This window comes from Leopardus geoffroyi, chromosome D3 (assembly GCF_018350155.1).
Source record: "Leopardus geoffroyi isolate Oge1 chromosome D3, O.geoffroyi_Oge1_pat1.0, whole genome shotgun sequence".
NCBI classification, from domain to species: domain Eukaryota; kingdom Metazoa; phylum Chordata; class Mammalia; order Carnivora; family Felidae; genus Leopardus; species Leopardus geoffroyi.
The window spans coordinates 53,574,439-53,601,027 of NC_059339.1; the positions used below are offsets into that span (position 1 = coordinate 53,574,439).

The 26,589-nt window shown below is 34.9% G+C and overlaps 1 protein-coding gene across 9 annotated transcripts in view; it reads left to right on the top strand.

The window, feature by feature from the left end:
• The window catches only part of RNF138 (ring finger protein 138), a 36,471-nt gene extending 12,597 nt beyond the window's left edge, over window positions 1-23,874 (top strand). For 4 of the 9 annotated variants that reach the window (XM_045457057.1, XM_045457059.1, XM_045457064.1 and 1 more), the window contains 6 exons: window positions 3,553-3,718; window positions 4,897-5,012; window positions 16,693-16,749; window positions 17,817-17,928; window positions 19,475-19,582; window positions 21,607-23,874. In XM_045457057.1, coding sequence (XP_045313013.1) covers window positions 3,553-3,718; window positions 4,897-5,012; window positions 16,693-16,749; window positions 17,817-17,928; window positions 19,475-19,582; window positions 21,607-21,675 — 628 coding nt within the window. In that variant the 3' untranslated portion in view covers window positions 21,676-23,874. Of the gene's footprint in view, window positions 1-3,552; window positions 3,719-4,896; window positions 5,013-16,692; window positions 16,750-17,816; window positions 18,567-19,474; window positions 19,583-21,606 lie in introns of those variants that run through there. The other 5 variants (XM_045457062.1, XM_045457063.1, XR_006707264.1 and 2 more) reach the window with 4 other exon arrangements.
• Window positions 23,875-26,589: the final 2,715 nt, after the last annotated feature.

Genomic DNA, 26,589 nt, shown 5'->3' on the forward strand with positions numbered 1-26,589 from the left:
GGCAGACTTAGATTGGGGTTCATTTCTGTGCCTATGGATGTCCAGTTGCTCTAACATCATTCACTTGTTGCACCTTTGTTAAAACACTTTTGCTTTTTTTTTTTTTTTTAATTTTAAATAAACTCTATGCCACCCACACACACATGAGCCTTGTACTCACAACCCCGAGATCAAGAGACACATGCTCTGCCTACTGAGCCAGCCAGGAGCCCCAGTCATTTTTGCTTTTTAAGATCTATTTTTGCCAGTCTTTAAGAAGTTTCAGTATTTATTTAATAAAACTCTGTTTTGCCTTTATTACTTTATAATGTGTATTTCTACTAAAAATCTTTATTTATGTCTATATTTTGAATAAAGTTCTAAGTTAATTTTAAACCTGATTACTTTGTTTAGTTTTTTATATGAATATTTTTCACTGTTTTTGACACTATCAGTAATCTTTAGTAATGTTCTTACTATTTGGAGAGTTTATATTGTACAGTTGTTATGTGTTGTAATTTTGGAGGTTAATTGAAGATTTTCTAACCAAACATTTTGTCATCCAAAGTGATTTTTATTTCTTGCTTTTCTGTATTTTATGCCTTTAAATCTTGTATTTGTAGCCATGTCCATATTTTTGAAAGTAGTAATTACTGTATTTGTTTCTACTTTTTAGTAAAACTTCATTCAGCATTGAATCATGTTTTATACTTTATAAAAATAGAATCATGCAGTTGTACTCTCTTGCATCTGGCTTCTTGAGCTGAACATTATGTTCATCCATATTCATTCTTATTACAGTATCCTATAGTTTTAATTTTGTGAATATGCTATAATTTGTTTATTCATTCTTCTGTTGATGGACATTTGTGTAATTTTCAGCTTTTGGTTATTACCAGTAGTGTGGCTATGAACTTCCTAGGAAATTTCTTCAGATCATATTTGCAGCTTTGTTGAGGATAAACTTTGGAATGGAATTACTAGTGGGTACCGTCAGTTTTCCAAATGGTTGTATTCTATCAGTTTACACTCTTACAGATTGAATGGGAGTTTAGGTTGGCTCACATCTTCCCTAACACTTGGTATCTTTCATCTTCTCCTAAAATTTTAGTTATTCTGTTATGTATGTAATGTTATCACATTTTTATTATTTTAGTTATTTAGTTAATAAGTGGGCTTTGAAATTTTACTTTATTTTATCCCCTCCCTCTAAATATAGCATTTTTGCATCTTGGTTAAGATCTTCTAATGTTCTGTGTTTATATTTTATTTATAATTGTTAAATTAGCATATTGACTAATTTACCTTTAATTGTTAACTGTTCTACTTGATTTCTTTCATTCAAGCATCATCATTCAATGATGATACATGATTATCTCTTGTAATGAATTTTGCTGGTATGAACATTGACAGTTTTCAATTCTTTATTTAGAAAGTTAGCTTAATAGTTTGGTGACAGTTTTGCTTTCATCTTTTTATTATTTCTCTTTGGTAGCTTATTAGACTTGGCTTCTCTAATATTACATATCAGTCTCTTCTTTTTCTCTCTTTTTCTCTGAACACTCCTTTAAATGTTTATATTTCTCTAGATTGTTTCTTTAGTGCTCTTTTGCACTTTATCTGCTCTCCATATTTTTCTCCCTAATTTCCAGATCCTTATTTCCAGGTCTTTACTGGATATCATGCATTGAGATATTTGTAGGCACTTTGTACCTTTCTTCTGTCAAACCAACTCTTACAATATTTTTTAACTTGATTAATATAGTCACCTTTTACTCAAGTCTTCTGGTTATAAATGCTTATTTTTCTCATTCTCCCACAAGTTATTCTCAAAAAATTCTGTCGATTTTATTTGTTAACATAGGAAGCTCCCTGATGATAACTGTGTCTCTAAAATAGAAATCCCATTTCTCCTATTCCTGCCTTAGTGCAGACCTTATCATGGTCTAGACTATGGCTCCAGTTAGTCTTGTTTTTTTGTTTTGTTTTGTTTTTTGTTTTTTTAGTCTTGCTTTTTTGGTTTGTTTCTGATTCATCCTCCCTTCTTTTTTTTCTCTTTTATGGTCCCTTTGATTAAAGAGTGCAAACACTGAAACAAAGAATTTAAGTTAAAAGTTTATTAAAAATTTACAAAATATATAGACCATTAAATTTTAGTTTTTAAACAATTGAACTTACAAATGATGGTTTTGTAACTTTGTAGTTTTTATACTTTCTGAAACTACTAAAGCTTGAAACAGCACTCAGGCTTTTTGGATGCCCTTTCTTTAAAAACGATTTTGATAAGTATTGACAAATTGTTACCCAGAAATGTAGAGCACTCATTTCCTTTTATCTTCTAACACTGGTTATTATTTCTAAAACTAGTTTTTAGTTTAATGGCTGAAAGATGGTATCTTGGTCGTGTTTACTTTGCATTTTTTGACTCCAGGTTATAATGAATATTTTTAATAATTTATGGTCTTAATTGGTAATCATATCAAATGCTATGTTAGTGATATTAGCTACTATTTATGGAGTACTTTCATAACTGTCAAAAATACTGTGATAAGCATTTTATTCTATTATCTGTTTCAATCCTCTGAATAACTGTATCAGCTGTAGATACTTTTCATTTTGTGGGTGAGGGAACAGATTGTGGGGGAGAAAAGTGACTTGTTCAATGCTGCATAGTTAGGAAACTTATTTCCTATGATCTGTTACACTAGTAGCTCTCAACTTTAGTTAGATGAGGAAGATTGAATATTTGTACTTATAGGGGATTGGATTAAATGTATATGGACTTTGGACCCCATATATGATGGCTATGATTTATCTAGTTTTTTTAAAAGCAAAATGATCAAGTTGGGTATTTGGCTAGGTTAGGAGAGAAGAAATAAAAATTTTAGTGAGTTTGGTTCTAATTAGAATGTTGAGAGATGGTTAGAGCAGGATGGGTCCTTAAATATTTCTCAAACTATGTTTCATTGCTCACTACTGTGGGAAGTTTTCCTATTTCCTGACAATACAAGTTTGGGTAATACGTTTTCCCAAGCAGAGAAACTTTAACTTTGTTTATCCTAGAATTTCCCAAATTTGTGCACCGTTTTCTGGTAGACCTATTCATATTCATGTCTTATGGAATATCTTGAAATACATCAACTTGAGATAAAAGTTGATGTAGTCTATTCTTTCATTTTATTAGGGGAGGAAATGGAAATCCATTGTGGCCAAACATGTTGCTTGAGATCACACTGCTAGTAAATGACACAGTTAGGATAAGCCAGTCATTCCTTTGTACCATGCTTCCTTTAATAATTAATATAATGTTAATACTTATTTTTCATATATTATGTTAAAAAGTTTAAAGCATAATTGAGTGTAGTTTCTTTTATATTTCCACCTAGTTCAGTTGTTAGCCTTATACTCTGAGAAATACATGTACAGTTTTTAAAATTCTGCAGTTTATGTACATATGAATAACCTAACTCATTTAGCATGAATATATATCCATAACCACTTGCTTGTGTTTAATCATAGAAATGGAAAGAGTCTTTTTTTCTGCAGTTAACATGTCACAAATGTTTGGTTTAGTTTCTGTAGAAAATGTTTCCTGACTGCAATGAGAGAAAGCGGAATACATTGTCCCCTCTGTCGTGGAAATGTGACTAGAAGAGAGAGAGCATGTCCTGAACGGGCCTTAGACCTTGAAAATATCATGAGGAAGTTTTCTGGTAGCTGCAGATGCTGTGCAAAACAGGTAGAGTAACTGTGACATAGCTCTTTGAAAATGAAGGTTCTACTCTACTTTGAAAATGAAATTCCTGTTTGAGTTTTCTTGGTAGGTGCTGGTTTGAAGAGAAAGAAGTTACTTAAATTAGGTAGAAAGGTGAAAAAAACCACCTGATTATAGATTTTACTAGATTATAAATGTATTGAGAACAGAGACTGAGAGATACAATCTGTGAATTTGTCATAATTTTTAGCATGGCATCTTTCTCAAAGTAATTGCTTATTGATTACCTACTAAGTAAACTAAATGAACAAACTGGCATTTAACTCATTTAAACCCCATTCTGGTACAAATTGTGATGGTAGCATCGTTATTGCAATTTTGTACATAGAAATGGGCCAAATAGAGGAAGTCTCTGGTTGCCACTTTACTTGTGTATTTATGTGTGTAAGAAATTACAAAATATTTTGCAAAGACTAATTAATTTTTAAGGAACAGGTGAGAACATCAGGTGTTGGCAAATAACTGGCATTAATTCCCCAGTTTGGATTTTATTCTATCACTTGGAGAGGGAGTGAAATAGGGGTGGTTAGGCTTTGAGTATATCCATGTGTCTATGGATTTATTGCAGCCACTTTTTCAAACAGCTAATAAAGTCAGTGAGCAAAACCAGTTGCTATTTCATGCATTCACACAAGTCAGATCTGCTTTTCCATCTCTTTGAGGGAGGTGTTAACTGACAGGGCAATGAAGCAAAGCTGGAAAATACACTTGAGAGATTCTGGCTCTACTCCTCAGTGAGAAACTGAAAAATGTTCCAAGTGTTAACCTGGGAACCTAATTTTTTTTTAAAGCACTTTCTAACTCTGCCAAGTTGCAGTGAAGAATAAAGATATGCCCAATACTTTCAGGCAGTGTATTACTGCTTTTAATGTATTTTTTTTGTCTATTATTAGTAGTAGAAGTTTCAAATGTAAATTTATTTGCTAACATTTTTTGCAGTAAGTTCACATCTGCATCTAACAAACTTATTACTTATTTTCAGCTTCTACTTAAGAATTAAATCATTTACTAAAAAAATCTTGTTTAAATGGAATACTAAGTTGGTAATGTTATATTTTGGTTTTTGGCTATTGATAATATCTCAAATTTATGACTTCATTTAAAATTAAAAGTCACATTACATTTTGATCAATAATTTACAGATTAAATTCTATCGCATGAGACATCATTACAAATCTTGTAAGAAGTATCAAGATGAATATGGTGTTTCCTCTATCATTCCAAACTTTCAGATCTCTCAAGATTCAGTAGGGAACAGGTAAGCAATATTTATTCTTAAAAAGAGAATTTTTATAGTTAAAATGGGATTGTTTGGGGTAACTGTGTGATAAGGTGTTTTTTGTTTTGGGGTGTGTGTGTGTTTAAATTCCCAAGTAACAGAAATATATTTGCCTTCAAGCTTGTTTAACTTCTCTAAGATTGCATCGGGGAGAGTGACTTCATGTCTAAGATTGCATCGGGGAGAGTGACTTCATGGTATACTTAAGCTTATGTTATTCAAAAATAATTCTTAAAAAAAAAATCTACATTTCTTTGAATAAAAAACAAACATGAGGGTTGAAGGCTGTTTTCTGTTGCAATTGAAATTACTTGAAAACTAAAAATCCCTTTCAACTAAAATCTTTTTTATTTGCTATTGAGCAGTAGAGTTGTTTGAAATTTTAATTTTCATAGTAAAATGTCATATAAAAATGAAACTTGGTACTATTAAATTCTTAGCCCTATTTTAGTTCCCCTCTTTTTTTAAAGTAGATTTTGTTTTTATTTATGTTTTATTGTCTCTGATGTGTGTATATTAAACATTTTTATGAAATGTATTTTACACAGAATAATGGCTGAAATGTACATGTGTGATTTTAATAGCATTAAGACAAATATCCAGTTACTCCTAACACAAATTAAAAAATAGAACATTCTTCAGGGTCTTAGAATCTTCTTGGGACCCCATGTCCTTTTGAACTGCATATTCCCCGACGTAACCACTCTCCTCTTTTTTAGGTTATTCCCTTGCTTTTCTTTATAATATTACCACCTATGCATATATCCTTGTGTAAGGAAAGGCAGTATTGGCAGTAGTCTAGAAAGGCTCCCAGGAGACAATGTGTTAAGCAGTCTCTCTCAAGATTTTATTTGAGTAGCATTTCATTTCATGTGTTGCTAATTTTCAGTGATTAACTACTCTTAAGCACTCATACTGTATGTAGCCTTCTCTACTCCTTATTTGAAACTGTTCTAGTGTTTAATAATTTTCTGATTGCCTAGTCGACAATTTTTTTAATTTTTTTTTTAAGTTATTTATTTTGAGAGAGAGCAAGCGGAGGAGGGGCAGAGAAAGAGAGGGTGAGAGAGAATACCAAGCAGACTCCACACCTCCCCACTGTCAGTGCAGACAGAGCCTGACATGGGACTCCATCCCATGAACTGTGAGATCATGACCTGAGCCCAAATCGGGAGTCAGATGCTTAAATGACTAAGCCACCCAGACGGCACCCCCCCACCACCCGTTTTTTAAGTAGACTCCGTGCCCAATGTGGGCCTTGAACTCTTGACCCTGAGATCAAGAGTCACATGCTCAAAGCTCCACTGACTGAGCCAGCCAGGCGCCCTTGCAAGATTCTTTTAGATTCTCATTTTACTTGACTTAGTGTCATTAGGTGAGATGGGTCACTCCTATTTTACAATTTTTTAATTTCAAATTTTTTTTTTTTTTTCAACGTTTGTTTATTTTTGGGACAGAGAGAAACAGAGCATGAACGGGGGAGGGGCAGAGAGAGAGGGAGACACAGAATCGGAAACAGGCTCCAGGCTCTGAGCCATCAGCCCAGAGCCTGACGCGGGGCTCGAACTCACGGACCGCGAGATTGTGACCTGGCTGAAGTCGGACGCTCAACCGACTGCGCCACCCAGGCGCCCCTACAATTTTTTAAAAAAAATCCCAGGTTCCTTCATCCCTGTGCTTTCTTTGTTATTGTACCTCTGCTATATTGAAATTACTCAACAATTTGTTATTAACCTAATAGATTATTCTTAAGTGTGAAGTGGTTTGTCTTGTTTAACATTGTCTCTCCAGTGCTTAGCAAAGTTCCTAGTATGTATGATTTTTGCAGTCACTGCTTGTTAAAGAACCAAAGTTTCTTCTCAGGAGTCTTGCCTTCTTCTGTCTTACTTCTCAGATCCAGTTTGATTCCTGATAGCAGTGTTCCTCTTCTGTGCCTTTCTTCTAAAAGTAGTGTCACTTCCCTAGCTCAAGCCCTCATCATCTCTCACTTGAACTATTGCAACAGTCTTTTTTGTGGGTGGTCCTACTCGAATGTGTTTTACATTGCCAAATTGTTATTTCAGAAGTGCAATTCTGATCTCTTTCTCCCTGTCCTTAAACCTGCCTCCTTGCACCTTGTCAGTACTTAGCCATGCATGACCTGATAGCATTGTTTCTCATCCTGGGTTCCAAGGGCCACCACGGACTCTGTGAACTACCTAAACTACCAAATGTTTTGTGTATGTGCATTGTTCTGGAGAAAGGATGTTGAGATTCTTAAGAAGTTCCATGATCTAAAATCCAACAACTGGTTTATAAGACAGAATTCTTTATTCTAAAGCCCTTTTTGATCTGGCACTTGCCTTGCCCCTTTTGGCCTTTCTCTTTCTTGGTTACCCATCATTGCATCATATGCCTTAGCCATGTTGAATTATTCGTACCATATCCTTGTCATCCTTGAGAAGCAGTATAAGTTAGTGATTTAAAAAAAAATGAACCCTTGGAGAGACTGCCTGGGTCCCAGGCTCTGTCACTTAGTAATTGTATGATTTTGGCAGGATACTATACTTCAGTTTTCTCATCTGTTTTAAAAAAGTGGATGGTAATGATACTATTAGTACCTCGTTGGGTTGGAAGCCAATAAATAGGTCAATAAAGACAAAGCATGTTGAATAGTAGTACCTTGTTCGGTAAATGTTAGTTTTTAAATATCACCCTCGTTATTCCCTCATCTACATAGTTTTACCAGTAGTAGTCCCTTTTCCCACCACTCCAACTCACACTTTGCCAGTCAATGGACTTTTTCTTCTCTTTGAAGATTTAGACCAAGTGTTAGATCTGTAGAATCTTTCTGACCTCTAGAATTTCTTCCTTTCTTTGTTCTCCAACTAGACCCTCTAACACTTTATTTATTTGTTTAGTCTGTCTTTTTAAAATCTAGAATGGGCTTCTTGGTATTATTCATTTTTATATCCTGTGCAAATTCTAATTGCAATGGAAAAATTGGGTTTGTGTATGGATTGTTAGTAAGGAAAGTGGTGATGGAAGGAAAAGAAGGTTTTTGTTTTGGGGGGTTTTTTGTTTGTTTTTAATGGCAGGGAATAGAAGATATGATGCCAGGATATAGTAAAGGTCTTGGGAGGAAAGAAACAGTATGTTCAAATTAGGTAGTTTGAGGAGAATTTAGTAAAGGGACTGTTTTCAAAGAGTAGGGTGTTGGGTGAGCAGCTAAATCACAAGGAGTGGTGAGTGATGTACTCTGGGTCAGGGGAGGGGAGGAAGTAAATACCAGAACTCGGAGACAGAAAGCTATAAAGCTATATGGAGAGGACAGTTAGTGAGGATGCAGCCAGCTGAGGCAGTTTTGCTGGGAAGGAGTCTGGGAAATAAGTGTCCTAGCTCTCCTGTTTTACCTTCCCAGTTGCCTGCTGGGCTGAACCCAACTGGGAAGCAGAGAGGGGAGCCTGTTGATGCAGGTTAGTCTCTCAGTACACAAAGCATGGTGCACAATGGAGAGAAGATCTGGAGGGGCAAAAGATACCCGGTATATAAGGATTTCAGTTAGTAGCCAAATATATTGTAATATCCTATACACTGTATTTCTCAGCTTCCAAGTAGCTAGGACAAAGAAGAAAACATCCATTAAGTTATTGACATTATCAATGATATTGTAAACAAAGTAGTTTCTAATAAGAAACACAGCTATTTCTGATACTAAAAATGTGATACTGAAATGATTTTGCCCATAGCATCCTCAAAAGAAGAAACTATGCAGTTAAATATCATCTTTCCTGTGGTAAATACAAAACACGTTACATAGGACTCTAATTTAAAGACCTTCATTGTAGCATATGATAATGCCTTATTGCAGTGTATTAAAACTTTCCTTCCAGGGGCTTTTCTCTGAATTTCTGATATTCTGGCTTAATCTAGGGGTGGTGGTCGAATGGACAGGATCTATATATTCATGCAGTTCTCCATGAAGATTATTTGCTAGCTGCTAAGTTTTTAATAAACAACTCAGTTTGGAGAATTTAAGGTCTTACTCTCTGTCAAGTAACTGGAGAGAGGATACATTTTATATTGCTGATAAAGAGCAGAGCCATGTAATTAATAGCTGAGGATTTGGTGGCATTTTATGAAAATTCATTGCCTTTTTTTTTTTTTTTTAAGTTTATTTGAGAGAGAGAAAATGCACCTGTGGGAGAGAGCAGGGAGGGACACAGAAAGAGAGAGAGAATCCCAAGCAGGCTCTGAGCTTAGCACAGAGCTCAATGCAGGGCTCCATCTCACAAACCATGACATCATGACCTGAGCCAAAATCAAGAGTCGGATGCGTGGGGTGCCTGGGTGACTCACTTGGTTAAGCATCCTACTCTTGATTTTGGCTCAGGCCATGATCTCATGGTTTGTGAGTTTGAGCTCTACATCTGGCTCTGTGCTGATAGCTTGGAGCCTGCTTGGAATTCTCTCTCTCCCTCTCTCTGCCCTTCCCCCACTTGTGTGTGTGTGTGTGTGCATGCTCTCTCTCTCTCTCTCTCTCTCTCTCTCAAAATAAATAAGTAAACATTAAAAAAAAAAGAGTCAGACATTTAACCGACTGGGCCACCAGGCACCCTGAAAATTCATTACTTTATTAATAAAGACCTCTCCATGGCAAAGTCAAGGGACTCCCTAAGAGTAGAGCACATATGTTTTCTCAGGGTACAGTTCACAGTATTCCTTCATAAGTACAAATGGATGATTTAAACTCTGACTCCATGACTGTGGAAATTCTTTTTTTTTTTTTTTAATTTTAATTTTTTGTTTTTGCATTTATTCATTTTTCGAAAGACAGAGTGCGAGTGGGGGAGGGGCAGAGAGAGAGGGAGACATAGAATCCGATGCAAGCTCCAGGCTCTGAACTGACAGCACAGAGCCCGATGTGGGGCTCGAACTCATAGACCGTGAGATCATGACCTGAGCTGAAGTCGGATGCTTAACTGACTGAGCCACCCAGGTGCCCCTTGACTGTGGAAATTCTTAAAGTGGTGTTTGCATGTACCTATCTCAGTAGTAACAAAATTTCAAAATAAATCCAGAGATCATTTTATTAGTTCAACATAGATTTATTATACTTTCTGAACTACTGGGCACACTCTACATGTTATAGAATGTACAGGGATGAGCAAAACAGACACAGTCCCCTTTTCTGTGTATGTAGTAGTATAACTTCCGGTTGAGTAATCCAAAATAAACTAGCCCACGAGTTTCAGTCAAATCATTCAGGGTAGAACTATGTACTATGGAGTAATAAATATTGGAGGATGTTTAACAAAATTATTGCATTAGTATGGGGTAGTTCATCATAATAAATATATAGCAGTGCTAGTTAAGTCCATTTGTAGCTCACAACAATAAAATTCTCGTTTTAATGTATAAGACTGCATGCTTTCTGTTTTCTTTAGCCTCTAGAAGTGAGGATGAGGAGGAGTGGGAAGGAAGATGAATGTAATCATTAAGATACCAGACACATTTTATCTTCCTTAGAAATTGTTTGGTCTGTTTGTAGGCTTTTCCTACTAATTTTGACTCCTTGTAAACATTAATAAGTAGGTATCAGTGGATTCATACAGTTTAGTCCAAATACAGCTCTTCACAAAGACTGAATTAAAGTTGACGGCAATCTTACATTGTCATCTTTTCTCCAAGATGTTGAACATTTTTAGTGGCTAAATCTTTATTAAGGAATCTGGTACAAGTATTATATAAAATGGGTTTTCATTATTCATAAGCCTTCTTTATATAATATGGATGATAATCCTTTATTACATGCATTACAAATATTTATATATATATATATTTTTTTTACTCAGAACTAAATATTTTTTTGCCGTTTTGTAAAACACATAAACATAGAACTTGAAGTTTTTCTTTATATTTTTAAAAGACTAGAAATGGGATACTGTAGTATTTTGAAAACTTTGCTTTAAGGACTATCACAGTTTAATTTAGCATTAAATGGCATAGTTATACATAATTTTAATTCTTTTTTTCCCTTTTTTAAAAAAGTTTTATTTACGTAATCTCTACTCCCAACATGGGGCTCAAACTCACAACCCTGAGATCAATAATCGCACACTCTTCTTACTGAACCAGTCAGGCACCCCCTTACCTTTTTTTAAAATTTGGAAAACAAACTTAATATGAGCTAGTAGCTATCCTCTTAACTGATTTTTAAGTGTATAAAATAGTATTGTTATCTGTAAGCATAATGTTGTACCCCAAATCTCTAGAACCTGCCTTGCGTAACTTATGTTTTATACATGTTGATTAGTAACTCCCTATTTCATCCTCTTGTAGCCTCTGGCAACCACCATTCTATTCTTTGCTTTTATGAGTTTGGCTAGTCTACTTAACTTCATGTAACTGAGATCATGCAACTGAAATTGTACTGTGACTGGCCTTATTTAACTTAGCATAACATGAGGTTCATTCATGTTGTCATCTGCAGGATTCATTCATTTGCAGGATTTCCTTTTAAGGGTGAATAATCCATTGTATGTATATACCACATTTTCTTTATCCATTCACATCTTTGTTTCTTTATGCATTCACAAGATTGTTTCTGCCTTTTGGCTATTATGAATAGCACTACAGTGAACATGGGAATGCTAATATTTCTTTACTGTCCTGATTTCAGTTGTTTTGGATAAAGACCCACAGGTGAGATTGCTGAATCATATGGTAGTTTTGCTTGGTTTTTTTGTGGGGGAACCTCCGTACTGTTTTCTATAGTGGCTGCACCATTTTTGCATTCCCACCTACAATATACAAGGGTTCCAGTTTCTCCACACTCTAACACTTGTCTTTTGTTCTTTTGATAATAGCTATCATAAGAGGTATGAAGTGATAGCTCATTGTGGTTTTGATTTGCATTTCCCTGATGATTAGTGACCTTGAGCATTATACCTGTTGGCCATTTGTAGATTATCTTTGGAGAATTATTTATTCAAGTTTTTAGCCCATTTTGTAATTGGGTTGGTAGTGTCTGCTGTTGAGTTGTAGGAGTTTCTTATATATTTTGTAAATTCACTGTTTATCAGTTACATGGTTTACAAATATTTTCTTCCATTCTGTAGGTCATGTTTTCACTTCTTGTTTCCTTTGCTGTGCAGAAGCTTTTTAATTTGAGACAGTCCTGCTTGTCTGTTTTTGCTTTTGTTTCCTGATTGCAAATGCGTTTGTTCAGTTTTTGGCTAGTCTTGTTATGGTGTCTTTTGACATACTAAAATATATATTATATTTCTGTATGTATATATAGAAATATAATTATTTTCTTTATGATTTTTGCTTTTTGTGTCATGCTTGAGAAATCTTTTCCTACATCAGGTTATAAGATATTTTTTTCTTTAACATTTTAAAGTTTTGCTTTTCACATTTATTTTGGATGTATAATGTGACAGGAAAATTTTTCCCCACGTGATTAGTCATTTGTCCCAGTACCATTCATTGGGTCCATTTTTTCTCACTGATTTACAATACCATTTCAGTCCTACACATCTCTGTATTCTGTTCTATTGGTCTATTTGTTTATTGTCTAGTATCAGGCTATCTTAATTACTATGACTTTAACAGTGAGTCTTAATGTCAGATAAGGAAAGTTTCCCACCTTGTTTTACTTACAAAACACTCTCTGTTACTGATCCTTTGCTATTCCATATGAATTTTAGGATCAGACTTTTGAGTCTCCTGAAAATCTCTGTAGAGATTTTGATCAGAGGCGATATAGAGGTTGAATTTATTGAAAATACATTAATTTGGAGAGAATTGACATCATATGGTACTGATTTTTCCCACCTCTCTCTCCCATTTTTAAAAAATGCTGGAAGAGGGGCGCCTGAGTGGCTCAGTTGGTTGCACGTCCGACTTTGGCTCAGGTCATGATCTCACAGTTCTTGGGTTCGAGCCCTGGGTTGGGCTTTGAGCCCACAGCTCTAAGCCTGGAGCCTGCTGCACATTGTGTCTCTCTTTCTGCACCTCCCCGCATTGTGTATGCGCTTTCTCAAAAATAAACAAACATTTAAAAAATATGCTAAAAGAAATCCGTTTAGAGCATGTGTAAATGTTTTATTGTATCTTTTCCGAAAAGTGTATAGTTTTTGTTAATATACAAATGGATTTTTTTCCTGTTTCATAATCTGAGTGGTTATTCCTAGTGATTAGGATTAGTACAGATTTATACATTAAGGTTGTATTTTGCAACTGTTGATTTATTAGTTCTAAGAGTTCCAAATAATGGTAGATTTTTTTAGATTTATTAAATGGAAAATTATTTTGTTTTTTATACAGTTTTGTCTCTTAGTGCTTCATGTCATAATTTATTGCATTAACTAAGATCTCTATCTGATATTAAATAGGAGGCACCTTTTTCTTGTTCTTCATTTTAAGTGGGAATGCATCTAGAATTTTCTATTATGTTTACAATGTTTTTTTTTAACCTAACATAGTTATTCTTTATCTGTGTCATGATGCTATCACTCTCAACTTAAGATTTCCTCCTTAAATGGTTCTATTCAAATCAGAATCTTTAATGGAATTAAAAAAAAAAATATATATATATATACACATCTGGCTCCATTCCCAGATATTGTGATATCTAGAGTCTAGGCATTTGTATTTATTTTTTAATGTTTATTTATTTTGAGAGAGAGAGAGTGCAAGCAGGGGAAAGGACAGAGAGAGTATGAGGGGAAAGAGGGAGAGAGAGAGGAATCCCAAGTAGGCTCCAGGCTGCCAGGGCCGAGGCCTGCGTGGGATTCCAACCCACGAACCATGAAATCATGAACTGAGCCCAAATCAGGAGTTGGATGCTTAACTGATTGAGCCACCCAGGTTCCCCTAGGCGTTTGTACTTTTAAAAGCTTTGTGAATGATCAGAGGGTTTTTTTTTGTTTTTGTTTACATTACGGAGATTGAATTTTATTGGATGATATTTTTCTGCATCAAATGAAATTATCTTTTTTAATTTTAATTGTTAATATGCTGTCAGTGATAGATTTTCTGTTATTGAACCCATTGATGTATTTCTGGAGTAAATGAGTAGGCTACCAGTAATAGACATGATACAAATGACTAGAAAGGGCTGGAATGATGATAATGAGAGTTGTAATGGAAAACAGAACTATATGGGCAATGGAAGAGAGAGAAAGCATTTTAAAAGAGCGTTAAATTTGATATTAAAATGTTTTAAATCACTTTTGTGATTTCATATCTCATCAGTGAAAAAAATCAGGCATGCATTCCTACTGTGTGTATGTTTATTTAAAAACTATGCATGTATTTTTACAGTACTGATACTTTATGTTATAAAGCATGCAAAATTTAAGTGAGATAAAGACGAAATCGTTACTTTAAAATAAGTTTTGCTTTATTTAGTGGTATAAAATATTTTATTCTTAAAGTTTTATTAATACTTTCACTAAAACCAGTGTTGTTGACTGTACTTCCTAAAATTTTTTTTAATCTTAAACACTGTGACATAATCAGAGATTTGGAACTATGTTCACTTTACGTTGATACTTGATTTTGATGACTGTCATAGCTGAAAAATATACCTACCGTACAAAAAAGATACAGATCTGAATGGAAGGAGATTACTAAAATTTTCAGTTTCACTCACTAAATGTCAAAAGAGCTTTTGTTGAAATTTTCATCTTCCTTAATGATGTTATAGTTGTTATTACAAAGCAATCAGAAGTTGTAACAATGTTTTTATTTTTTTAAGTTTATTTATTTATTTCAAAAGAAATAGAGACAACACGAGTAGGGGAGGGGAAGAGAGAGGAGAGAAAGAGGATCCCAAGCAGGCTCTGTGCTGCCAGCACAGAACCCGAGACAGGGCTTGAACTCACAGAACTGTGAGATCGTGACCTGAGCTGAAACCAAGAGTTGGACACTTAACTGACTGAGCCACCCAGGCGCCCCTGTTAAAATGTTTTTAAAGGGCACCTTCAAAACCCAGTGATTGTGTTGATTTGGAAGATATTTTTAATGTTCTTTATTTTTTAATTTTATGTGAGAGAGAGCCCAAGTTGGGGAGGGGCAGAGAGAGGAGGGAAACAGAGGATCCCAAGTGGGCTCTGTGCTGACAGGCTGACAGCAGCGAGCCCCATGTGGAGTTTGAACTCATGAACCGTGAAATCATGATCTGAGCTGAAGTCAGATGCACACCTGACTGAGCCATGCAGGAGCCCCTTTATTTGGAAGATTTTGTTTACTTTTTAATTTTTAAATTTTTAAAAAAGTAAACTCCGTGCCCACTGTGGGGCTTGAACTCATAACCCTGAGATCAAGATGCATGCTGTACTGACTGAGCCAGCTAGGTGCCCTCATTTGGAAGATTTTTAAAGCAATTAGAAAAATCTGTTACAAAGTTTAAAAACATTGATACGAGATTTTTTAAAATAAGTGATACATACTGTTTTTGGTGACAAAATCGTAACATCTCTTTAATAAATGCAGTCTCTGACTGAGTTATTTTAAAAAGGTGTTTAGTCTCCACATTGTTAAAATACCACCTTTACCTGAAGAGACAGATGAGATCTGCTGGAAGGGTGCAGAAAATAGTGGTTTAATAGTCTCTTTGGGTGTAGAAACTGGGAAGCTTGCTTGCTCGCTCAGCATAAGATCTGTGTGGAGAGCTAACATGGTTTATCTTCATAGAAGGAGCTGTCATTGGAAGGGTGTCTACAGTATATATACAACTTTCTTGTATATAGCTTTATTATGAAAAACAAATTTTAAAAAATCAAAAAGAAAGTTACATCTGTTATTGAGATGGTATAGTAGTACTGCTTGTTTTTTGTTTTTGTTTTTGTAAAAATATGAATAACCAGTTTTCTAAGTTTAACAACGCTTTTAACTCTGGTGTTGAGATATGAGAAAATCTCTGTAGGGTACAGTTTTCTTGCCCACTTCTTGTTTCATTTCTGTTTTAATGTTTCTGCTATTGAAAGGCCTTGTTTCTATAAAATTGACCACACTGATGAAGTTCTGTAATGCCTAAGTGACAGTTCCCATTTAGAATATACCCACTCTTTCCTCTGGATTTCTCTAATGCTGCATATGACATTTGGCTCTGGCACAGGGTCCAAGTGAGGATGTCAAATGGTTCTGTATATTAAATGTTGGAAAGCCTAGTTCCTTTTTGGAAAATATGAACATAATGATTTTCTTAAATATTTTCAAAAATATTTTCTTATGCCTACTCCACGTTGGAGGCCATAGCTTTAAACCATATCCTAGTTACAAGTCAAAAAGTTCACAAATTCTTGCCTCAGCCCCAGCATTCAGTAACTTAGTAGATTAGGTAGAAGAGTCTCTTACTGTGAAAGTCTGAAGGACCTGGGGAAATATTATCATGCTATGGATTTAAGATAATCCTGAAAAATTCTATATTATTTATTTGCAATTGCATAAATTAATTTTAAAGGACATAAGGACTTAATAAACAGTCGTCTTACTCAAACTTATTTAAAAAGTAAATGATGCCATAATTGTTTCATAGTTCAGAACTATTTGAAGTTCAGGCTTTAAAACAAATTCAGACTAGTCATTTTCATTAGCAATTCAAGTTAATGAATCTGTAATGTGCTTTATTACTTGAAGTATTAACTATTCCCCCTCTATGTTTCTTAAGTAATAGGAGTGAAACATCTACGTCTGATAACACAGAAACTTATCAGGAGAATACAAGGTAAGCTTTTGAAAATTCTGCTACTTTAGTAAATTATATCTATCACTTTATAAAAATAGATTTTTTAAATTAAACTTTCTTAGTGAATTCATCAGACAATGCTAGAAGTTGGGAATTTAGAAATAAATGCTGCAGATGCTTTTACAGATCACATTAAATTAGAATAGCTCTCCTTTTTAGCTCTCCTTTTTCACTGTGGTCAGGTTTCTTCCATGCATAATTTAGGTAGAGTTGTCAATATTGAACTGTCTTGTTGAAATTCTGAGGTATTAAACATCATTGATGTGTGATCCTCTAAAATGTTTTGAAATGTTGATCATTCTGATGATTGATGCTTTTGTTTTTCACTTTTCTTATGAATTTTTATGTGTGATTGCTAGAGACTGGGATAAGCTAAAGATATGATCTTGATGGGAGTCTTTTAAAAGTTTTGAGTTCTTAGATAACGGGGGTGTCCAAACTGGGACACCACAGGATATGTACAACTTTCAGGGGAGTTATAGTGACATCTGTTGGCCTTACACAAATGATTAAATTTAAGTTGTTTGGACCTAACTGCTTCATAAGTGGGACAGCTAGATTTGTTTTGTTTTAGGCCTTGAGGCACTAAATGTACTGAAAAAAATGTACTGAGACATTTTAAGGGTACGTAAACTGAGATCGTTTGGGAACATCTGTTGTAGATGATTTATTGAAGATAGTTTTTTCAAAAATTTAAATAGTCTGGGGCGCCTGGGTGGCGCAGTCGGTTAAGCGTCCGACTTCAGGTCACGATCTCGCGGTCCGTGAGTTCGAGCCCCGCATCGGGCTCTGTGCTGGCAGCTCAGAGCCTGGAGCCTGCTTCCGATTCTGTGTCTCCTTCTCTCTGACCTCCCCCGTTCATGCTCTATCTCTCTCTGTCCCAAAAATAAATAAACGTTGAAAAAAAAAATTAAAAAAAAATTTAAATAGTCTAGTAAGTATAACTTTTTAAAAAAGAAACTTACAGTAATTGGTTAGAATAAGAAAGCATCATTTTTATGTTACAATTTCAAATTAAGTACAATTCATTTAAAATTGTTTTATAGCTCTTCTGGGCATCCTACCTTTAAGTGTCCCTTGTGTCAAGAATCAAATTTTACCAGGCAGCGTTTACTGGATCACTGTAACAGTAATCACTTATTTCAGATAGTTCCTGTGGTAAGTACATATGTTTAAGATGTTCTTCTGCATTTTTAAATACACTGTTTCATTTATTTCATTTCATGTGTACAAGGGAAAGGAGTTGATTTAAATTTGGATGGGGCATTATCATTAAGGTAGGTTTAGGTCAACAAAAAAATTGATGACTGTGAAGCAAAACAAGATATTTAAAATTCCAGTAACTCACTTATAAAAAGGGAGATGCTTATTGTAAGGGTAATGTAGGAGAATAGCCCGGAGGAGAGTGAAATAATGAAAGGTGAGCTGGGGATTCATTTGAGGAGTGGCAGAACCAAACTTTATTGGGGCTTCTCGGTTTCTTAGTCTAGAGAATGCAAACGACTGGGTCTGATCTGGTGGATCTGCTGCAGGTGAAAATGCTTACAAATAAGTATAAAGTCAGTAGGTATTTTTAATTGTATCCTTGCAGAATCTAGTGTATGAATGCATAAAGTAAGGAAGGAAAAGAATTGTACTTTCTTTTTGATGCATACATATCTTTTTGATGCCATTTTGAGGCTGTGTAAGAAAGGGGTGAGACCTTTTTGATGAATGAGGGAGACAGAGTGGAGTGCGGGATTCCAAGATTGTGGTAATGGTCCTACAAGTCCTCTTTTGGAACATGAGTTACATAGGTAAGTGATTTCACCTGTGGATGGAACAGGAGAAACTGAACTGAACTGGAAGAGATACTTCCTTTTCAGCTGTACATTTTGATACATAAATATTTTCTTCAGAAATAAGAGTAGAAGGAAAATTTTATAAATTAAGGATTATAGATATTTCTAAGCAGTTTTAGTGGATGTACTAGAAAAAAGTGAGAAAGAATACACCTCAGTAACTGTTGAGGCCGCCCTTAAACTCTCACATGGCACTAAGGGAAATACCACCTACTTTGCTCATTAGGAGAGGGTCAGTTACTGTTAAATAAACATACAATGCCAAAGATACCTCCAGGAGAAATCTCACATTTAAGAGATTTCATTTGTTTTATATCACACTAGCAGATTTTTGTTTCTGCATTGTATTTAACACAGCACAGACTTTGGCTAGAGTCCAATTACCAAAAGTTTCTTCTTATTTCATTTCAGTATATCATACATTCACTTTTTAGTATGTCCTCATTAAAACCTTAAGGATACAATTTAAAGTTTACTTCACTTTCATTTTACTTATAAAAGAGTCATAATAATTATAGTTTTTTGTGGCTCAAATGAGATTACGTACTTGTTAATGATAGCAACTATGATTGGTATTAATTAGCAATTATGATTGGGTGTGTTGTTTCTATTCAAACAGTTGTGTAATCAGAGTTTAAACTAATAAAATGTATAAGATCTTTTTATTGTGTTGAATTATATTACTATAATTTATCTGAGGTAATTTGGTCCAGAAGTGATCTTTTCCTAAAATTTGGATCTTAGAAATGGTTTTCATGTAAATGTTTTTGGTAACATAAGCCTGTGTTATTTTAATACTTTCAGTAATTTGTATGTTTGGTTATTTTCATTATTTTTTATTTAAAACATTCTGTTTCTTATAGACGTGTCCTATTTGTGTGTCTCTTCCTTGGGGAGATCCTAGCCAGATTACTAGAAATTTCGTTAGTCATCTAAATCAGAGACATCAGTTTGATTATGGAGAATTTGTGGTAAGTGAAATTCTTTAAGCTTAAGAAAATACTGCTTAAATATTCAAGTTAAATTAACTTTTTCAATCTAGACTTGAGTTTTGAGACCAGCTGTTGTATCATACTGGATGGTTATAGAGCAGGTTCTGTTGTTTTTGTAATCTAGGTGAACTTTGGTTTGTGGGAGTGATAAAAGGTGAATTGACTATTCACATCCTATACTAGAGAGATAATATAAGAAGAGCAGACACCCAGATTGTCCAGATGATGACTTATATGAAAACTGTCTAGATTTTTTTTTTCTTTAATTTTTTTTTTTCAACGTTTATTTATTTTTTTTTGGGACAGAGAGAGACAGAGCATGAACGGGGGAGGGGCAGAGAGAGAGGGAGACACAGAATCGGAAACAGGCTCCAGGCTCTGAGCCATCAGCCCAGAGCCCGACGCGGGGCTCGAACTCACGGACCGCGAGATCGTGACCTGGCTGAAGTCGGACGCTTAACCGACTGCGCCACCCAGGCGCCCCGAAAACTGTCTAGATTTAAGGGATAACTGTACCTGCTTAGAGAAGTAAAAATGGTTCAACAGATGGAGAGTGTATTTCTCAACTTATACTAAGTTCTTGTATCCACATGAGGTACAGTCTTTTTTAAAAGTGAGGGAGCTTAATTATTAAGTAGAGCCAGGTTGAGTAGATTCTGGTCTTAGTTGATGGCTTTTAATAGGGTGCACAAGGGAAGTTACATAATGTAAAAATGCATCCCTAAAGCAAAACATGTGGTTACTTTCTACCTTCTAAATGTGTCATAATTTTTTTAAAAAATTAGATGATTTGTTGTATTGTGAAATTACATTTTATTCAACTTCAGTGAATTAAAACCTTATCTAATTCAATATTGATCCTGACAAAGAATGGCTGATACTTGTTTTCCAGTTTAGGAAATAAGCACAGGTATGTGCAGTTCTGGCAATGGAATGAACAGAATTTACACTTTGCTCTCCAATGTTGCAGTTATATCATTCTTGATAAATGTTTCTTTATTTTGTGGAATTTGCATATTTAGTCATATTGTTTTAAAATAACTCAAATGTATGTAAAATTCAGATGTACTTATAATTTTAGCATTTTTATGAAATAATTATAGATTCTTAAATTCTTATTTTAAATGTTTACTGTGGAGAACTATGATTTGAAAAAACAAAAATCTATCTTGTGAACCACTTTTGATCTAATTGTCAGATTGGGGTTTTTTTGGCCACAGAAGAGTATGTAATTTTAATTATTAGGACTGTCAAGTGGAAGCCTATTAAAGCAAACCGATAGGACATAATTGATAGTAAGCAGAATTGTTTAAGTGAAAGTAGCAATATAACTAAGATTGAGCAATAGTTTTTAGCTTTGTGTTATTATTAAGAAGCTGCTATTCGGGGTGCCTGGGTGGCTCAGTCGGTTAAACATCTGACTTCAGCTCAGGTCATGATCTCACGGTTTGTGGGTTCATGCCTCGTGTCAGGCTCTGTGCTGACAGTGCAGAGCCTGTTTGGGATTCTCTCTGGCTCTCGCTCTCTATCTCTCTCTCTGCCCCTCCCGGACTCACACTTTGTCTCTCTCTCAAAATAAATAAACTTAAAACAAGCAAACAAAAAAAACTGCGATTCAGTGCTCTTAATTCAGTAAATGCTCATTTTCTTTAAAATGAATTTATTTTTAGACATTTGGCATTCTTTTCTAGAGATGACAGAATTTATCACTTATGATTGTGGGTTGCCTTTAACTGTACTTTTAATTAATGGCCTTATCATAAGGTCATTATAACTTTGAAATTTCATTCTCTGCTGATCCTATGTATTTATCAATTATTCTTAAATAATTACAACTGAAATTAATTACTTATTAAAGTTCAGGTATTTAAATCTTATATTTTAAAGGAGAGTATATATTATAGTATAAACATAAACCATTTCAAGTATGTGTAATGTATTGGGCAAAGTATTGAGTAGTAAGTATGTTTTTCCTTTTGACATGTTAATGTCATTGTTTTTAGAATCTTCAGCTAGATGAGGAAACCCAATATCAAACTGCTGTTGAGGAATCTTTTCAAGTAAACATCTGAAGGCTGTAGACATCTCTGCATCTTTATGCCTGCAAGTGCCATCTTTAAGGGGAAAACTACATGAAGTCACCGTTTCAGTAACTTGATGTGTGTATTAATAAAAGTAATTCAGTCTTTTGATTTAGTTTTTCAATTAAAAAATAAAGGTGAACCATCTAAAAGTGAAAGTTAGGACATATTCTTTAAAAATATTGAAAGGATTATATTTCATTAATGGAAAAAAGGGATTCCCTGTTGTACTTAACTTTTTTATATTATACATTCTTGACTTTTTCCTTATGTTGCTTTTGGAATTTGGTGCAGTTCTCCCATTGATGTTCTTGTACACAGGTAACACACAGTAGCACATCCTGAAAGATGTGATTGATATAAACCTACCAAATCTGAGCCAGTTATCAGAGTTGCAGAATGGAGACTTGAAGTGCTAAATGAAACAATCCAAAGGAAACTTTTTTAATACAGATTCTAGCTGAAGAATTCAACTATAAGAAAATTGTATTTATATAATGTTTAGTATTTTTGAAGACTAGTGAGATTTCTTTAATAATTATAACTTTAAAAAGTGAAAGTTCATTGTAAAGATATTTCCTTTTTGCTCTAGAAGGAAATATTAAGAGAAAAATTTCTTTGGTGGGCAGTTGGTAATTTCAAATCCTGTTTGTTTGGCTGACTAATTTGTAAACCTAAAGTATATTAAGCTGAAGTACAGCTCTTTGGCCTCAGAGTTTTCAATTGCCAGTATTTCTCTTTAGCTGAGATGAAACTTTCGTTAGAAACTTTCAGTTGGTGATATATTCTACGTCTATGAGGTTTGGCTTCATCTCAGTTTAGAAATTCATTCAAAGCTAAAGATGTATATGTATATATGCATACGCTTTTGTATGTATATATACACACATATGCATGCAGTTTGTCAGGTTATCTACAGAATTTCTATTAAGGTTTTTTAAATATACAAGCAATATGGGATTGACGTATTTATCTGATTTGATTAAAATTTTGTATATCACCCAACTTTTAAAAGGTAACAGTCAAATGCTAAGTGGTCTAGTTGGCTACTATTACACCTTAAAATTGAATTTACACACGTACATAATTACCTTGTTTATATGGTGCTCATTTGTTATTCTCAAAGATAATGCATGACTATGAAGTAATGAGATGGATGCTACCAGCTATTCTGTTTCACTACTTTTTAGTCAAAACTGGGTTTGTTCTTCATATTTATTAATGAGAATCATAAAATAACTTGTACTAGAAGGCCTAAACCACAGAATGAAAGATAAAGAGTGTTACTAGTTGACATTCCATACTAACATGCATTGTTTATGCTCTCTTTAAAATAACTAAAAGAACATAAAAGAAAATCTCAGAAGTAGTTTGCTGCTAATATATACATATATTGTATGAAAGGGTATATTTTGGTTTTGTTAAAACCCTTGTTGACTTTTCTACAGTGAACATTTTTTTTAAACTTGATTTAATAAAAATGTTAATTTTGGAAGTGGAGTTTTGTAAAAACCTTTTTCAGTCAAACAGTAATGACTATGGGTAGTAATAACAATCACCAAAAAAAGCCATACATCTTAATAACATATGCCTTTGTTCTGTCATTCGAAAGAGTGATGTTTACTATGTGCTTGAACATTTTCTCTGCAGTTACAAGAGTGTAATTGGAAGAATAGCTGTTTAATGAACTCTTTTAAAAAGATTTTTGACCATAGGTTTTTCCAGTTTAAAGCAATAACTTTAGTACTTTCTTTCAAAGTTAATACTTCCAGTATATCAAGTTAAACCGTTCTGAGATTTGAGAACTTCTTTAAAGGAAAATCGTAATAGAGATCACCTTGATGAAATTGTGTTTTGAAGTTTGTGGATTAGTTAAAATATCAATAATAGTCTTGTGTGTCTTTCCTATAAGCATTTTCAGAAGGAAAATATTGACTGCTATTATCTGGGAACTCCTCAGTATGGAAATGTTTGTTTAAAATCTCACCTTTTGTCAGTGGATTAGAAATAGGGACAGGCTTTACAGATTTACAGCTTAAATTCAAGGAGGGAAACTCTATTGATACTCTGATACCTTAAATTTCACAATACCACTTATATTTCCCTCAGCAAATTACAGTTTATGTTGTTAAACAGAGTCTTATTTGAGATGTATTACTTTATTTTTCAATTAAAAGTGGTTTTCTCCTACTTGTGTGTCTAATTAAAATTTTGTCTAGAGGCAAACATGATAACATTTAATTCTCATAACTCACCCTAGAAGACATGTAGGAGATAACCCACCATTTTGCACTTAAAAAAGTGGCTAGGAGAAGGCTATGCTGATGCAGTACGTTGGATTTAACTTGATAACCCCATTTTACTTCAAATGGTAAGTCAATTTAGAAGGTTATTCTGTCAAGTGTTTATGCAGCAAGATTTCCAAGCCCTGTTAGCAACCAGGCAGAAAGCTAGTTAACTGGTTAATAAACACTTTTATATGGAGAAATTACCCTTAAGTAAGATATCAGGGCTGTAAGAACATATTGCCAAGTACAATGTCAGGTATCTTTTGGGCTGCTTAACAAGTATCAGTTATCTTCATTGAATCATAACTTTTATAGAAATCCAATAGGGCTGCTACTCAAAGAATAAACCCTTTGAGGAGGTGATGACATTTTAGCCTTTGTAGAAGGTGTGACCCAGAAAACATGTAAATACATGTAGTATAAAACTCATAATAGAAATATGAATAAAGTACTCATTCCATGATACCACTTAGTGTCAATATAATTTTCTATTATGCAATACAATTTTGAAAAAAGGTGTGGAATGGAGAGGAGTTAAGCAATTAGAATACAGGAGCCTCAAGAAAATGGGTATTACCACCTGATTCCCTCCTAATCGAACATCAGTTGTCCAATCCTGGGGCTGAGAGAAGGGACAGTCACCGCACTCACATCCCTGAAATTAAAAAAAAAAAAAGTGTATTGCATTATGTACGTTAACTTACAAACTTGCATTAAACTATACAGATTCCTGTATTAATAGGAACCCTTGAGAGTATAATGGTGAGGGATCTACCATTACAGAATTCAAGATGATCAGGGAAAAGGAGTGAATGTGGAAGAGACCTAATCAGATGAGTTACAGCCACTCTGTGCAAGGGAAGAAGAAACACCTGAAATGTGAATTAAGACATTTCCTGTCAAATGCAAAACAACGCATGATAATGTGCACAAAGTGAACAATTGCCTGTTGTAATTGGAGCTTAGATCAAGAGAAAAGAATCCCAGAAATCCCCTAATTTCTACTTGCAGTCACAACTGGCCACCACCACTAACTTCTAATACCACAGATTCTGCCTGCTTTTATGCTTTATAGGAAAGGACGCACACAGTAAAAATCTGGCTACTTTTGCTCAACATTGTTTTGAGATTTTTATATGTAGGTTTTAATTTAGTCAAAAGCAGCCTACAGTAACTTGTCTTTTGTCCAGAACAAAAAAGATAAAAAGTAGCTTCTCAAGCTACTTTTTTTTTTTTTTTCAACGTTTATTTATTTTTGGGACAGAGAGAGACAGAGCATGAACGGGGGAGGGGCAGAGAGAGACAGAGACACAGAATCGGAAACAGGCTCCAGGCTCTGAGCCATCAGCCCAGAGCCCGACGCGGGGCTCGAACTCACGGACCGCGAGATCGTGACCTGGCTGAAGTCGGACGCTTAACCGACTGCGCCACCCAGGCGCCCCACAAGCTACTTTTTAATATGTGTGAATGTTAGATGCATTGCAAGTGGTTCTTTGATGTGTACTGGCACTTGTAGGTGCCAGATCTAGGTAAAAGCTGAAAACTGGCTGGCCTTCCCCTCATGAAGCTGCGGAAAGACAGGTGGACAGTGTAACCAATGACCTTCCACAGCTTTTGCCTGACCTTTCTCATAAGCTATGTGTGGGGTGTTCTTTTTCCAGGGCATTTTGTAGGCAGTGGATTCTAATAAGTGTAGGGACTATTTTCCCTGGGAATTGAGTCTAATGCTACCAACAGAAACTAAAAGGGGAGTTACTGTGAATACACAAGAAGAGATACTGAAAGTGTTTAAAACAACCAAGACTAGTTTCTCAGGTTAGCCTGGTTTTGATGATTCTGCAGGCTGATCCATGGTTTTGGACAAATTACTTAGCCTCTCACATTTGTGGGTCTGAGGATTGAGTGAGTTTATACACAAAATTCTTGGAACACAGCCTGTTATCTTACTGTGTATTCAGTACACTTCTACCAATTATGTTTATATCTGTCAGGTTCTCTCAAATCCTACTAGGAAAGTCTCGGATAATGTTTCTTTCCTTTTAGCATACAGGTCCTAAAAGGTTATTATTAGTCTTTGTTATCTGCAACTTTTGCAGGAACATCTGAGACCTTGTGTTTGTCTCCAAGAAGTACAAATACTCCAGGTAATGAGGACTTCTAAGTAAAAATATCTTTGGGGTGCCTGGGTGGCTCAGTTGGTTGGGCATCTGACTCTTTATCTCAGCTCAGGTCAGATCTCAGGGTCGTGAGTTCTGGTCCTGTGTTGGGCTTCACGCTGGACAGAAGCCTACTTTAAAAGGGGGGTGGGGGGCGGAGGGGGGGGCACGTGGGTGGCTCAGTCGGTGAAGCGTCCCACTCTGTTTTGGCTCAGGTCATGATCTGGTTTCGTGTGTTTGAGCCCCACATCAGGCTCTTAGCTGACAGTTCAGAGCCTGCTTGGGATTCTCTCTTTCCCTCTCTCTCCACCCCTCCCCCACTCATGCTGTCTCCATCTCTCAAATAAAACTTAAAAATATATATTTTTTAAAGTATAATCCTTATAAAGAATAATCAGCTCATAATCCTACTGAGCAATCAGATATATGTCCAGGATTTATTTATTGATGAGAAACTTTAA